General features: G+C 37.8%; 1 protein-coding gene across 2 annotated transcripts in view; it reads left to right on the top strand.

Moving 5' to 3' along the window:
* MOV10L1 (Mov10 like RNA helicase 1) overlaps positions 1 to 12,512 on the top strand; it is a 39,157-nt gene that overhangs the window by 22,677 nt on the left and 3,968 nt on the right. Inside the window, exons 14-23 of one of the 2 annotated variants that reach the window (XM_075719420.1) lie at positions 689 to 747; positions 1,282 to 1,397; positions 4,839 to 4,935; positions 6,044 to 6,222; positions 6,725 to 6,871; positions 7,563 to 7,684; positions 8,510 to 8,609; positions 9,056 to 9,220; positions 10,701 to 10,874; positions 11,656 to 11,805. In XM_075719420.1, the coding sequence (XP_075575535.1) occupies positions 689 to 747; positions 1,282 to 1,397; positions 4,839 to 4,935; positions 6,044 to 6,222; positions 6,725 to 6,871; positions 7,563 to 7,684; positions 8,510 to 8,609; positions 9,056 to 9,220; positions 10,701 to 10,874; positions 11,656 to 11,805 (1,309 nt within the window). The remainder of the gene's footprint in view (positions 1 to 688; positions 748 to 1,281; positions 1,398 to 4,838; positions 4,936 to 6,043; positions 6,223 to 6,724; positions 6,872 to 7,562; positions 7,685 to 8,509; positions 8,610 to 9,055; positions 9,221 to 10,700; positions 10,875 to 11,655; positions 11,806 to 12,512) is intronic. The other variant, XM_075719430.1, reaches the window with a different exon arrangement.

Genomic DNA, 12,512 nt, shown 5'->3' on the forward strand with positions numbered 1-12,512 from the left:
GTTGTTTTGCTGGAGACAGATAGGAGAAGGACATAATTAAGATCTTGCCAGTTCTTTCACCTCTTTCCCTCAACACACTTTTGCCACTACATTCATTGGTAAAAGACTGCAACTGTAGTCATGATTTACAGTGGATTCTTGTCTTAAGCCTTTCTCAATGATCGCACCAATGCCAGGCAGTGAAAGGGGAGGATGAGGTGGGGTGGGTTTGGCTTTGTTTTTCTTGGTTTTTTAAGAAAAAAAAAAAAAATACACCAATATGGCTGCAAGACTATAAAAAAAAAAAAATTGCTGGTGTTAACCACCCATCCTTTATGCTTCTGTTTTATTCATAGGATGTTATTATTTGTACAGAGTTGCTTAATGTTCTCTGTAAAATCAGCTTTGCAGAGAACTTCCTTGAAAGACTATCTAAGTCTGGAACCGTAGGCCATCTTTGTCTCACTGAAGAGCTACAGAATATATGTATCAATGTTATTCATAGCAAAGTTGTTGATTGACACTTCTGCAGCATATTTTTCTATAAATGCTTCTTTAAAAAAAAAACAAGTGGTTTTATATAAAGCTCCTGTTTTTATATGTACTGGTGCATAGTAAAAGATACCAGATACCTTGTAGGCATATGCTGTTGTAGTTTATGGAAATGTAAACTTTTACTTTACTCTGCAAATTTGTATTCTGATAACAGGATTACTAGCAGGCGATGCCAGTTGGCAGTTGAGCAAGCTATCTACCTGGGTGAAAAAGGTACACTTCAGTTGACTTAAGCTGTCTAGAGTTTGTTTGTGGAGAGTCTTGTGTTTTATATTGCTTTCGCATCAGGATGTACTGAGAAGAATGCATTATAGCTTGTTCTTAGAGGTGTTTTCTGTAGTGGTTTTTTTTTTTTTTCTTTTAAAAAAAAGCAACTCTCTGAATCTAGAGTAGGTCTCACCAGAGTGATTTAATCCGTTGGCCATCACAGGGGAGAGGAGTAGAAACAAACCTTTGTGAACTGTTTGAGCCAATAAGAATTGTAGAAATCATACTGTTCTAATAATAGCAAGTGAGATGGCAGTAGTTTGTGTTACCTCAGAATTTATTGAAAATTCCCTGGTTTGAGTAGAACAATCCAATGAACTTCACACAGGTCCTTACCACTTTTATGTTAGTTCTGGTAAACCAGTTCTGGCAACTCAGAACAAGCTGATGTATCAGCAGTAATGTTAATCAGTAAAATGTGCGTAGTGTTTGTTTGGCTTTCAAATTTCTCTGCTTTCTCTTTCTCCTCTAAATTTGAAGTGTTATTTCCGGAAAGGCTTGTCTTACAATCACCACGAGCTATCAAGACCCAGAATGCTACTGAGTATTGTGGTGTTGATGATGGCCTTGAACAATGCTGCCAGCAGGAAAATAAGGTATCTATTCTGTAAATGTTCCTTAAAATGCTGAATACCATTCAGCTTGATAACAGATACCTACTGTACAGCTATTGTTAGAAAGGAGCTGCATAATGGAGTATCAAAGAATCAGAGTTGTATTCTGCTGCTTTCTGATGACAGAAGTTTTTGTTTGCTGCCTGGGGACAGGGGATTTTATGATAACTCATACTATTAAGGTAACACTCCCATCTCAAATCTAAAGGACTTATAAAAAAACTATGATTATAACTGGAATTGTCAGATTTGCCTTAGACTGGTTTTGTTGAGCAGATACTTAAGTCCTGTCACTGTGGCAGGAAATAATTTTATGATAGAAGGTAATCATCTTGTTCTGAGCAGATTTACCCAGATTTCTTAACTGCTAGTTAAATTATATGGAGAAAATGTAGAAATCTGTCTTAGAAAGGACTTCAGAAGGTTACCTAGTCCTCCTCCCTATTTGAAGCAGGACTGTCACCAACACTAAATCAAGTCAGCTTGGGGGTAGGGAGGGTGTTTCTTTATTTTTGTCTAGACATTCCACAGCCTCTGCATAACTTGTGCTTCACCACCTTTCCACTCAAGATTTTTTTCCTAATTCCCAGTATGAATCTTTCACTTGCAGCTTGTGGATGTGGTCTGTTGTTATATCATATGTGACTACAAAGAAGAGCTTGTCTTCTTTCTCTTTTTTTTTTTTTTTTTTAACCTCTTGATTTAAGCCATCATGGGCTATTAGACTGCCTCTTCGCCTCCTCATGGCCAAAGACTCTCCAGTTCATAACAAGAACATGATACTGGCTCGTATACAGTTCTAGCATCCACAGTAGCCCAGGATCCTGAAAAGGGCCTGAGGATTACTACTCAGCTAGTGTGTTCTTGGGCTGTCTTGGTTCACACAGTTATGCAATCCCAGATGTGGAGCTTTCCACTTCACCTTTCTGAATTTCATGAGTTTTCTGTTGGCTCTGTTGCCAAGTTTCTCGTGGTCACTCTGAACTGGAAATGCACCATCAGGCATTTGAGGTATGATCCCTGATTTTGTGTTGTCCGGAAATTTGTCAAGGGTGTTATTTGATCTCATCCTAGTCATTGATGAAGATTATACTGAACAATATTGGTCACAACAACAACAACCCTGGGGTTCTTAGCCTTTGACCAGCTGAGTATCAAACTCTTAATTAATACTCTTTGAGGCCAGTAATTCAGTCAATTTTCAACTCGTCTAACTGTCTGTTGATCTAGTTAATATGTCCTCAGGCTACAAATAAGAATGGTGTGGTAAGTAAACCATTTCAAAAGCTTTGCTGAGGTCAAGGAGTATTACAATGACCGCTTTTCTTTTGTCCACGTAATAGTCTGTCCACATAATAGCCTCTTCATCATAGAGGAAGATCAGATTGGCCATGAAAGGTCTGCCCCTTGGTTTAGCCATGTTGACTATTCCTGGTCACCCTTTTTTCCAATCATGTAAGGATGTGGAATCCAGAAGGATGTGCTCCATGATACTCCATGATCAGTGAGGCTGATGAGCTATAGTTCCCCAGGTCCTCCTTGTCCATCTTAAATTGGAGCAATATTAGCTTTTTCCTGCTGTCAGAGACATTCCCTGGCTTGTTGTGATTATTTTTTATTGTAGATAATAGGCAGCAGTGTCCACTGTTGTATCAGCGTGGTGAATCACATCTACTCTATCCAGTGTCTCTAAGCAGTTTGTAGCATGGTCCTCCACTTCTGTTACTTGTACCTTTCCTTCCCATACTGTTACTTTGCACAGGAGTCTGGAGGCCTGCATGTGAGGCAGAAAGAACACTGAGTTCTTTAACCATGTCATCCATCAATAAATTGTCTTTTCTTATTCATCTGTGAGCCTCCATGATCCTTGAACTGTCTCTCTTCTACCACAATATTTGCTAAATCCCTTCTTATTACTCTGTTCTTGCCACATTTTAGCCTCCGCTGTACTTTGATCTCTTTGACCTTCCTGATTTTGTCCAACTGTGCTTTTATATTTTGCCTGTCCTTGTTTCTGCTTGTAATAAGCTTTTTATAAATTCATCAAGAAGCTACAAGCTTAGCTAAGCAGGCCTTCTGTTGAAGTTCCCAATGATCTTGTGTAACAGGATGGTTTGTTTATGATCTCTCAATAAGCAACTTCTAGCTCTTCTGGGCACCTTTTTCCCCACGTGGTAGCTTCCCAGAGAATTTTGCTTGGTGATTTGTTACAGAAACTGAGGTTAGCTCTAGAAGGGCCAGAGTTCTGACTCCGCTGCTTTACCTTCTTAGCCTTCCTCCGATCTTGCAATCTCTGCAACAAAAGCTGGTACATGGACATATGCTCTTTCCTGTATATGAGCGGCGAGTCTAGTAGATTGTTATTTCTGATCAGTATGTCAGCCATTTATGTTAGGAAGCTGTCACCAACTCAGTCTAGAAATTCTGGGCATTTCCTGGATTAATTGCAACAGGTGTGTGAATGATTGAAAGATCCAGGAAGCTGCACAACCTATGATCAGGACACTGATGCCAGTTGTTTGTCAGAAGTCTCATCCATGTTGTCTTCCTTCTGGTGGGGATTTGTTACAGACCACCAGATGATATTGCTGCTGTTCCATCCTCAGATGCGTCTCTGGTTTTGCAATTAATGTGCAGCCAAGGAACTCCTGCACACAGACCCAGAGCCATGCTGGTGAGCACAGCAGCACAGCTAGTTATTGTTCTGCAAGATGCCTGCTTCTTTTTAACTAGAAGGATGGTGGAGAAATCACCTGGACCCCTCATGCTTACCCCAGAGCTATATGATCCTCCCCTTGACCTGTTCAAGGTGTCACTAGTACCCACGTGGTAGGCAGCAAAGGGAGTAGTCAGAAGGACTAGATGAGCCTTGCAGTCCTTCCCTGACATCATGGCTCTGGGAAAGCAACAAACATCTCTGGATGATACCTCGGTCCTGTACAAGAAGGAGTAATCAACCTCTAACACTCATCACTTCACTTGATTAGGATCAGTATTAAGATGATTGAGGCATCTGGTCCAGGACCTTGCTAACACCACATTCCCTACAAGCAGTTTTGTCCCATGCTGCCATCTGAAAGAGGTATCATCTTGCTTAGTGGTATGTAATGTGAATGCTAGCTTTTGTGGAAGGAAACAAGTTATTCAGCCATGGCTTCAAAATCTGAGCCCACAAAGTATTTGTGAAATAAATGTTTAATGTTAACATAAGCCAGACTTTTAGAAATCTTAAACTTAAGGTGGGAATTCCTAGCCCCTTCTTCTATTACTCTATTTTTCGTCGTCACAGTAGATATTCTATTTAATGGGATAATGCTGTTTAATGGGAAAAATTAAAACCTAGCAACTTCAAAAGTGTTAGTGAAGATAGTTGCCTGTCATCTTAAGATTAAAAATGCATTTATTTTCACTTGCTGTTTTCAGGTCAAAAAACTGCAGAACAAACAGGCAAAATGCATAGCATCACGGGAGATGAACATAACAGATGTGATGAGAGTAGCTACACAAACCAGCCAACTTGGTATGCTTTAATACTTTATATTCAAGTACAGACAGTTCAGGATTGCAATCACTTCAGTAAACCAGGGCTGACTAAGATACCCGTTAGGTGTCCTTGTGCTCTGTCTTTTAAAGACAAATTCTAGAACAGTACTAGCAGGAAGTCTCATTGGAGTCTTTCTGTGGATTACTTAAACATCTCCAGTTCATAGAATCATAGAATGGTTTGGGTTGGAAGGGACCTTAAAGATAATCTAGTTCCAACCCCCCTGCCATAGGCAAGGATACCTTCCACTAGATCAGGTTGCTCAAAGCCCCATGCAGCCTGGCCTTGAGCACCTCCAGGGAGAGGGCAGCAAACATCTAGTGATATATTTTGTGCTCAATAAGTTATCATTTCCCAGTTGTTTACTGGAAAATTTTTGGTCATGTTCAAAGTTTCCAATTTGTTACTGGGATGTTTTGTCTCATCCTGAGATAGCTGCTTTGGCAAAGATGCTAAAACTTTAGAAGAGTTTTCAGAAAGCTCAGATCATTCCTATGCTTTTCTGCAAAGTGTGATTTTAAATATCAGTGCACTGAATTGCCAAAGAGGGTGATTTTATCACTTTGTAGCAATAGGATGCCTAAAGAAATATGGAATGGGTTACCTAGAATGCACTTCTGTCCAAGGGTTAATAAGATTCTGCTGTGGAAAGCTAAAGGTAGGCTAATTCAGACAGGATTAAGAAAAAAATTTCAGTAGTCGTGACTTACTACTGGTCATCTAGTACTGGTACTATCCTTGAAATACCAGTTACTGAAAGTTACTGAAATTTTGCTATTCTAGGACAAAAAAGTGAGCTTGATGCTAGAATTACTGAATGGAGTTTTCGCAGATTGTTGGGTTATGTAGTCACAGTCCTTTTCTGACTTCAGTTTTATTAAAGATCCACTGCACTTCTGAAATACTAATGACTTATTTTCTACATGCTATTCTATGAAATCAGAATTTTTGAGAAATTCATTAGTTGTTACTGCATACGGAAAACTAAAATTTTTTTAAGCATAATGTGAATTGGAATTGCTTTAATCTATGTATGTTAAAAACATATATGTGGAGTTTTAATACATGCTTATCTTGATTATAGCTGGTGAAACTGTGACACTTAGACAGACAGCTGGTGAATTTTTCAATCCTATGCTGAATGATCAACAGAAACTGGCAGTGAAAAGGATACTGAGTGGCGAATGTCGTCCAACACCTTATGTTCTCTTTGGACCACCAGGAACTGGAAAAACGTTAACAGTAATTGAAGCTATTTTACAGGTAATGGTGGATGACAAATCAGTCATCTCTAATCTTTTCGGTGTTGGAACACTTACAGTAATTCTGTAAGTACCGTCATATTTTTTTTCCCATGGAGTTTTCAAAATACTCTTTTTAGGATCATTTTCTATAGCTTCGTGAAAGAGGAAGGATCTTGATATGGATTTAATAGAATTCCTGAATGGCCTATTTTCAAGTCGTCTTGTCTTTGTGTTTAAAGCTTTAGTGAACGGTGTCTAAATTGTGATTCCAGTAGTGCATAATATATTCATGAAGCGCAGGTATACATTAATGTGATAACCATGTGAATGAATTCTCCTGTCGGTACACTCAGTTTGAGAGTAGTTAATTCATGACTGTCAAGACTAGTATTCTTGAACTGCAAAAGGATGGATGAAAATAACGTGTATGCAAAACTCTTCTGGATTCTGTATTCAGTGAAATAAAATGGGCATGTTTGAGCTGTTGCTACTTCTCTAAATGACCATCTTCTTTAATGTAGATACACTATACCCTACCAGATAGTCGAATTTTGGTTTGTGCACCATCAAATGCTGCAACAGATCTGATTTGCTTGCGGCTGCATCAAAGCAACCTGTTAAAACCGGGAGCAATGGTCCGAGTTAACGCTAGCTTCAGGTCAGCAGAGGTAAATAGTATAGATATCTGCCAGTTAATATTTCCATTTTAATATTTTGGTCATAAAATACTGATTTAGTAATGTAACTGTCTGTGGTTATTAGGCTGGTTAGGCTTGGTTAGGATCCAAAGTATGAACATATTACTTCAGCTTTTCCAGAAGATTAACTGGAAAATGTTGATCATAGTCCTTAATTTGATTGTATGAGCATGGAATCTTAACCTCTTTCCTGCAGTGCTTAACTCCCCAAGCAGCACATACATTATCAGTGGGATTTTTAATGTGGTCAGATGCTTTGACTTGCAAAGCAATCCTGAAATCTGTTACTGAAGTCAAGCCTTTGTCTTCAAATTGAGACTACTTACACAGAAAAGTAAGTAGGATTGTCATCTTTATACAGTACACACGCATTGTGTGTGCATTTTATATATGCGTATGTAAATATATGCATATATATGTATGTATATAAAACATCCATATGTTCAGTTTTGATCCTTAAAATAAATAAAACACAGATGTCGTGCATATGTACTACTTTGTTTAGGCAAATTAATGAAGAATTCATTTAAGTGTATGAATGGGTCTAAATCTAAGTGTTTTGCTCAGCTTCTAAAATAGTTTTCAGTGGGTTTTACTCAAATTAAAATGTTTCATTTTAGAGCGGCACTTTGTTTTACAAAATACCTTTTTGTTCCTGCAGCAAATTGATGACATGGTGAAACCTTACTGCAAAGATGGTGACGATATTCGGAAAGCGTCGTGGTTCAGGATAATAATTACCACATGCAGCAGTGCAGGAATGTTTTATCAAACAGAAATACGGTAGAGTATTATAGACAGGAACATCACTGAGGTAGCTGGATGCTACAAAACCCACAGCTTTTGGATACCATCTGTACTGTAACTTGAGCTGTTTTAATACAGCTTATGGCATGTGCCTCTATTTTGAAATTGTCTTCCTAGGAAACCACTTGGTTTTAGTAATGTTTCAGCAGAGACTTTCTCCGTGGTAAATTTAAGAATTATCTTGAATAATGTTAAAAATTTTTGACACAATAACTTCTCCTCCACTACCAGTGGGAGCCTTGGAAATTATATTGCTGCTGACAGTCATTTTGCCTCAAAATGATTGTCACACTAAAAATAAGATCATATTTGGTTTTTATCCAGTCACCTGTAAACAACCACCATGTCAAGAGCTGTTAAGTAAAGATTTCTCTGATTTTGATTTTAACTTTGTAAAAGGACACTCTAAAGCCTAACTGGCTTGAGTTGTTTGGTAGAAACAAAGCCTGGGGATTGTCTTTGCTACGCCAAGTGCATTGTTCTAATTAAATAGCCGAAGGAAATTGAGAGTAAGGAAGGCTTTTCTAAGTGTCTTAACCTTGGTATGAACAACACTTTAATTAAGATAACCAGTGGTTGTGTATATCAGAGTATGTAAGCGAAATCAAAGATGACAATTTAAAGTTACCGGCTTGTTTTTTTTCTATATTCAGTGTTGAAAATGCCCATTACTCTGTCTGTGTGGAGTTGCCTGGCACACTTGGCAAGGAAGTTAACAGAATTGCTGAGGTCAACCACAGGGTGGCAGAATGAACTAATCTGAAAACAGCCCTGTTTTGGGTTTATGTTACTTAATTCTAGGCTTGGACACTTCACTCATGTCATTCTGGATGAGGCAGGGCAAGCAAGTGAACCAGAGAGCCTGATTCCTATTGGGTTGATTTCAGAAGCTAATGGACAGGTACTTCTCTTAGCATCATTTACTGAAAGGAAAAAAGCTTTGGTTTACTGTTTTTTATTTTTGTGAATGATGTAGAATGCAAGGAGCCATTTCCTGGTAACGAGTATGCAATTCTGAGTACTTGTAATAAATCTTATTCATGCACAATATCCATTTCCCACAGTTAAATGAGTTGTTTTACATCTAAAACAAGTCTGCGCTGATAGGACAGGATTCAGTGTGTGGAAGATGTCTAAATAAAATATGCTTTCTTAGTTTAAGACAACAATGTACTTCTGTCTTGGGCCTGACCCTTCTTTGCGAACAGATTAGATGTTTGGAGGAAAGCAGAATACTTGATATAAATTGACCCTTGGATTCGGAATGTGTATGTTGTTATTGAAACTATATTTTGTAATAACTGTTTTAATACAAGATGGATTTTTTTTTTTTAATTGCATATACAGATAGTTCTTGTTGGGGATCCAAAGCAGTTAGGGCCAGTAATAAAATCTAAAATTGCACTGAGTTTTGGATTAAACATGTCCTTGCTGGAAAGATTGACATCAAGAGAGATATATCTGAGAGATGTGGATGCTTTTAGTGCCTGTGGAGCATATAATCCTTTGCTGGTGAGTAAAACTACAATTTTAATTATTTTTTTTTCATCTAATCAAAAAAAAGGAGAAGCTGTGGCTCCTGCTGTTTCCTTACGACCTTTTTGCTCCCTGATGCTTAGTGATTAAGTCTAGTTTGAGCATTAGTTCTCTAGGAAAGCTTGATTATTTTGAATATAAAATCTGAATAGCAAGGATGCTGAGCCCTCCAGCATGTTAAAACCCTTCTTTGAAGGAGTTCTCTATTCTTGAGGAGAGTAAGTCAAATATGGTGCACAAAGCAGAATTCTAAATAATGGCTTAAAACTCCCTTCCATCTCTGTTGTCCACATTTACCATAACTTAGTTTTCCATAAATGAACACGTACAACTTTGACTTTTAACATAAAAAGACAAAGCAAGCCTCCTTTTTAAACATGAAGATTAATCTTGCAAACATCATGTTTCAGGAAGGGAAAAAAGAAACTGTTCTTGTTTCTTTATCACACCTTCCTCTGAAGGATAGCTTCCCAAAACTCTTATATGGTGAAGTACCTAAAGTCTGTGTTACGTGGCAGAGGTAGCATAGTACAAAAATGAACACAGATGTTTCAGCTGCTTTAAATTATTGTCCCAATCTGAAATATAGAGCTAAAGTTACACTTACTAAGATGCCTTACCATTCTTATGGTAATACACTGTGAAGAATTAAACTGAGAGCAAAAGATGACTCGATGACCATGAGGAGGGAGGAAATCTGGTGGCAGACTGAAGGGGAAAAGCAGGGGTGTTTGACCCTAGGCTTTAGGCTGGGTTCAGCCTACTGAAAAACGTGTCACGCTTCCTCCTAAAATCTGTTACGGCAAACTTGCATTGATGCATTTCCTTATACAATGCTTAAGGAGAATTGGCATAGAGAGCAGGAGGTCTGTGGGCTTTAAGGATACCATTGGACTTGAGTATCATATGTTAGTCTCTCTACAGGACATTTTTTTTTCAAGCTGGTTATTACTGACCGGAATGCTTCCTTAAGGCCATTCTTTCATTTAAAGACAAATACACTTCTAGTTTTGAAGGCTGGTTTCTTCTGTCAGCTGTTCTGATGCTCTCTTTCTGCCTGTCAGGACTTCCTCAAAATAACAGGTTACATCCATGGAAACCCCATGAAAACAATCTGACTGTCTATTAAAAAAAAAAAAAAAGTGCCTATAGATCGAATGTTTTAAGAGACTAGTGAATGACTAATTTATCTGTTGTGTACATTCAGTTCTTTTTCTTTTTTTTTTTTTTTTCCCTCTTTGGAGGGGAAGGATGGTCCTTCAAAAAAACTGCTTTTATTTAGTAGTTACTTTTAGAAGATCACACCTGCAGTTTTTGCCTTTAATACAGTTCTTTGGCAGCTTTAGAAAAGCTAAATGCTAGCGGATCGTAAGGTAGCATCTGCTTGAGAGCTGTGTACTGTGAAGTCTGAGTAATTATCTGTTTCAGCTATGGATATTTTTTTTTGTCTTTGTAGATCACAAAACTCATAAAGAACTACAGGTCACATTCTGCATTGCTTGCCTTGCCATCTAAATTGTTTTATCATAAGGAGCTAGAAGCTTGTGCAGACGCTTCAGTAGTAACTTCTTTGTTGCATTGGGAGAAATTGCCCAGGAAGGGATTTCCGTTAATTTTTCATGGAATAAGGGTATGTAAAATGTTCATGTGGTGAAAGTATGAATAAGGAGGCCTGATAGAAGTTTGCTGATGTTGTAGGTGAGTTTTATTTAGAATGAACTCTAGAAAGGATATGAAAAAAGAACAAACTTTCTTTTGCAAGTAATGTGACTTCCTGACCATCTGGATTTAGAAACAGCTACTGAAGTCATATGTTTGCTAAGAGCTTGAGCAGCTGCCCATTGAAATGTATTGTGGAGACATTTTGATACTAATTTAAATTTGTAGCAGATTGACCAAGATGGAGCTGCCTTTAGATTGTTTTTGATGAGAGTTTCCTACATTAGGATGAATACAAGCCTCTAAAACTAGAGGATTATTAAGGCTTAAGTAGGCAGGGGAAAAAATAGTACTTGGGAAAAATTTTTCTTTAGTCTTCCAAGAAGTTAGTAAAAAGTGGTAATATCCACTGCTTGGAGAGGCTTGGTTTTGAACTCTTCTACTTTGCAGAAAAGCAAGATACCAACTTGCTAACACATGTTATTCTGAGTTAAATCTAACTGCTTTGTTGCACGCTTGAAGTACTGTTACCATACAAATTCTCCAGCTTGAAAAAACAATATAAAATATTAGGTGATACCTGTTCATTGCAAAGAGTGTATAGTGAAGAGGGGAAATTGTATATAACATTACATCACTTTTTTTTTTTTTGCATTTAGGATGTATAAGAATAATCGTAATTCAAAATTCATAAATACATTGTTACTTCTGTACCTGGTCTTCATCATCTTGTTTCTTTTCCCCTAATACAGGGCAGTGAAACACGTGAAGGTCAGAGTCCTTCATGGTTTAATCCAACTGAAGCAGTTCAAGTAATGCAGTACTGTTGCCACCTTGCTAAAAATGAAAATGCTGCAGTGTCAGTGACTGATATTGGAGTGATTACACCATATCGTAAGCAGGTATAACTGATGTCTAAGAACTTCAGAGTTGCTGTATTTTGTCTTGTGGTTTTACACTGTGGCTGTGGTTTGTTAAAGCAAGGAGGCATATCTCTAAACCTGACTGTTGTGTCATATTACACAGTGTATTATCAACCGTTAATGATGTTTCTATTGAAATGTAAACCTAGAGAAAGACAGCAGTAATGGCGTTCTACTTTTTTTTGTTTTAAAAATCAGGAAATTATTAAGGAGAAATCTGCTTGCAGTTTTGGAGACAGAAGCAGATTTTTCAGTTGTTGGGAGTAAAGAGTGCAGGTCAAGAATTTATTATCCAACAGCTAGAACAGCAATCTGATTCTGTCACTCCCTGCAATGAGGAGTGGAACAAAAGGGAAATGTAGTGAAGTAGGTGGCATGTCACCTTGTTATGGCTTTAAGGAAACTAGAGGAATTGGGACTTCTTAGCTGTCCCATAGTCAGATTTTAAGTTTGTGCTGCTATTTAAACTGGTAGAGAATGTTGAAAGTCAACTTCAAATGCTGTGCTTTAGTTTTAAAACTATTTATATTCAAGTCTGTTAAGTATGTGATGTCTGCTTTCATTTTAAAAAGAAGATGAAATCTCCTTTCATTTCCAGAGGATGTTCTGGACAATGTGCATTTTTTTTCTTGGTGTTCACATCTCTGTATTCGTGGGCTTGCATGTGTGGGTTGGGGAAAACTGTG

Source organism: Pelecanus crispus, chromosome 1 (assembly GCF_030463565.1).
Source record: "Pelecanus crispus isolate bPelCri1 chromosome 1, bPelCri1.pri, whole genome shotgun sequence".
Classification (NCBI taxonomy): Eukaryota; Metazoa; Chordata; class Aves; order Pelecaniformes; family Pelecanidae; genus Pelecanus; species Pelecanus crispus.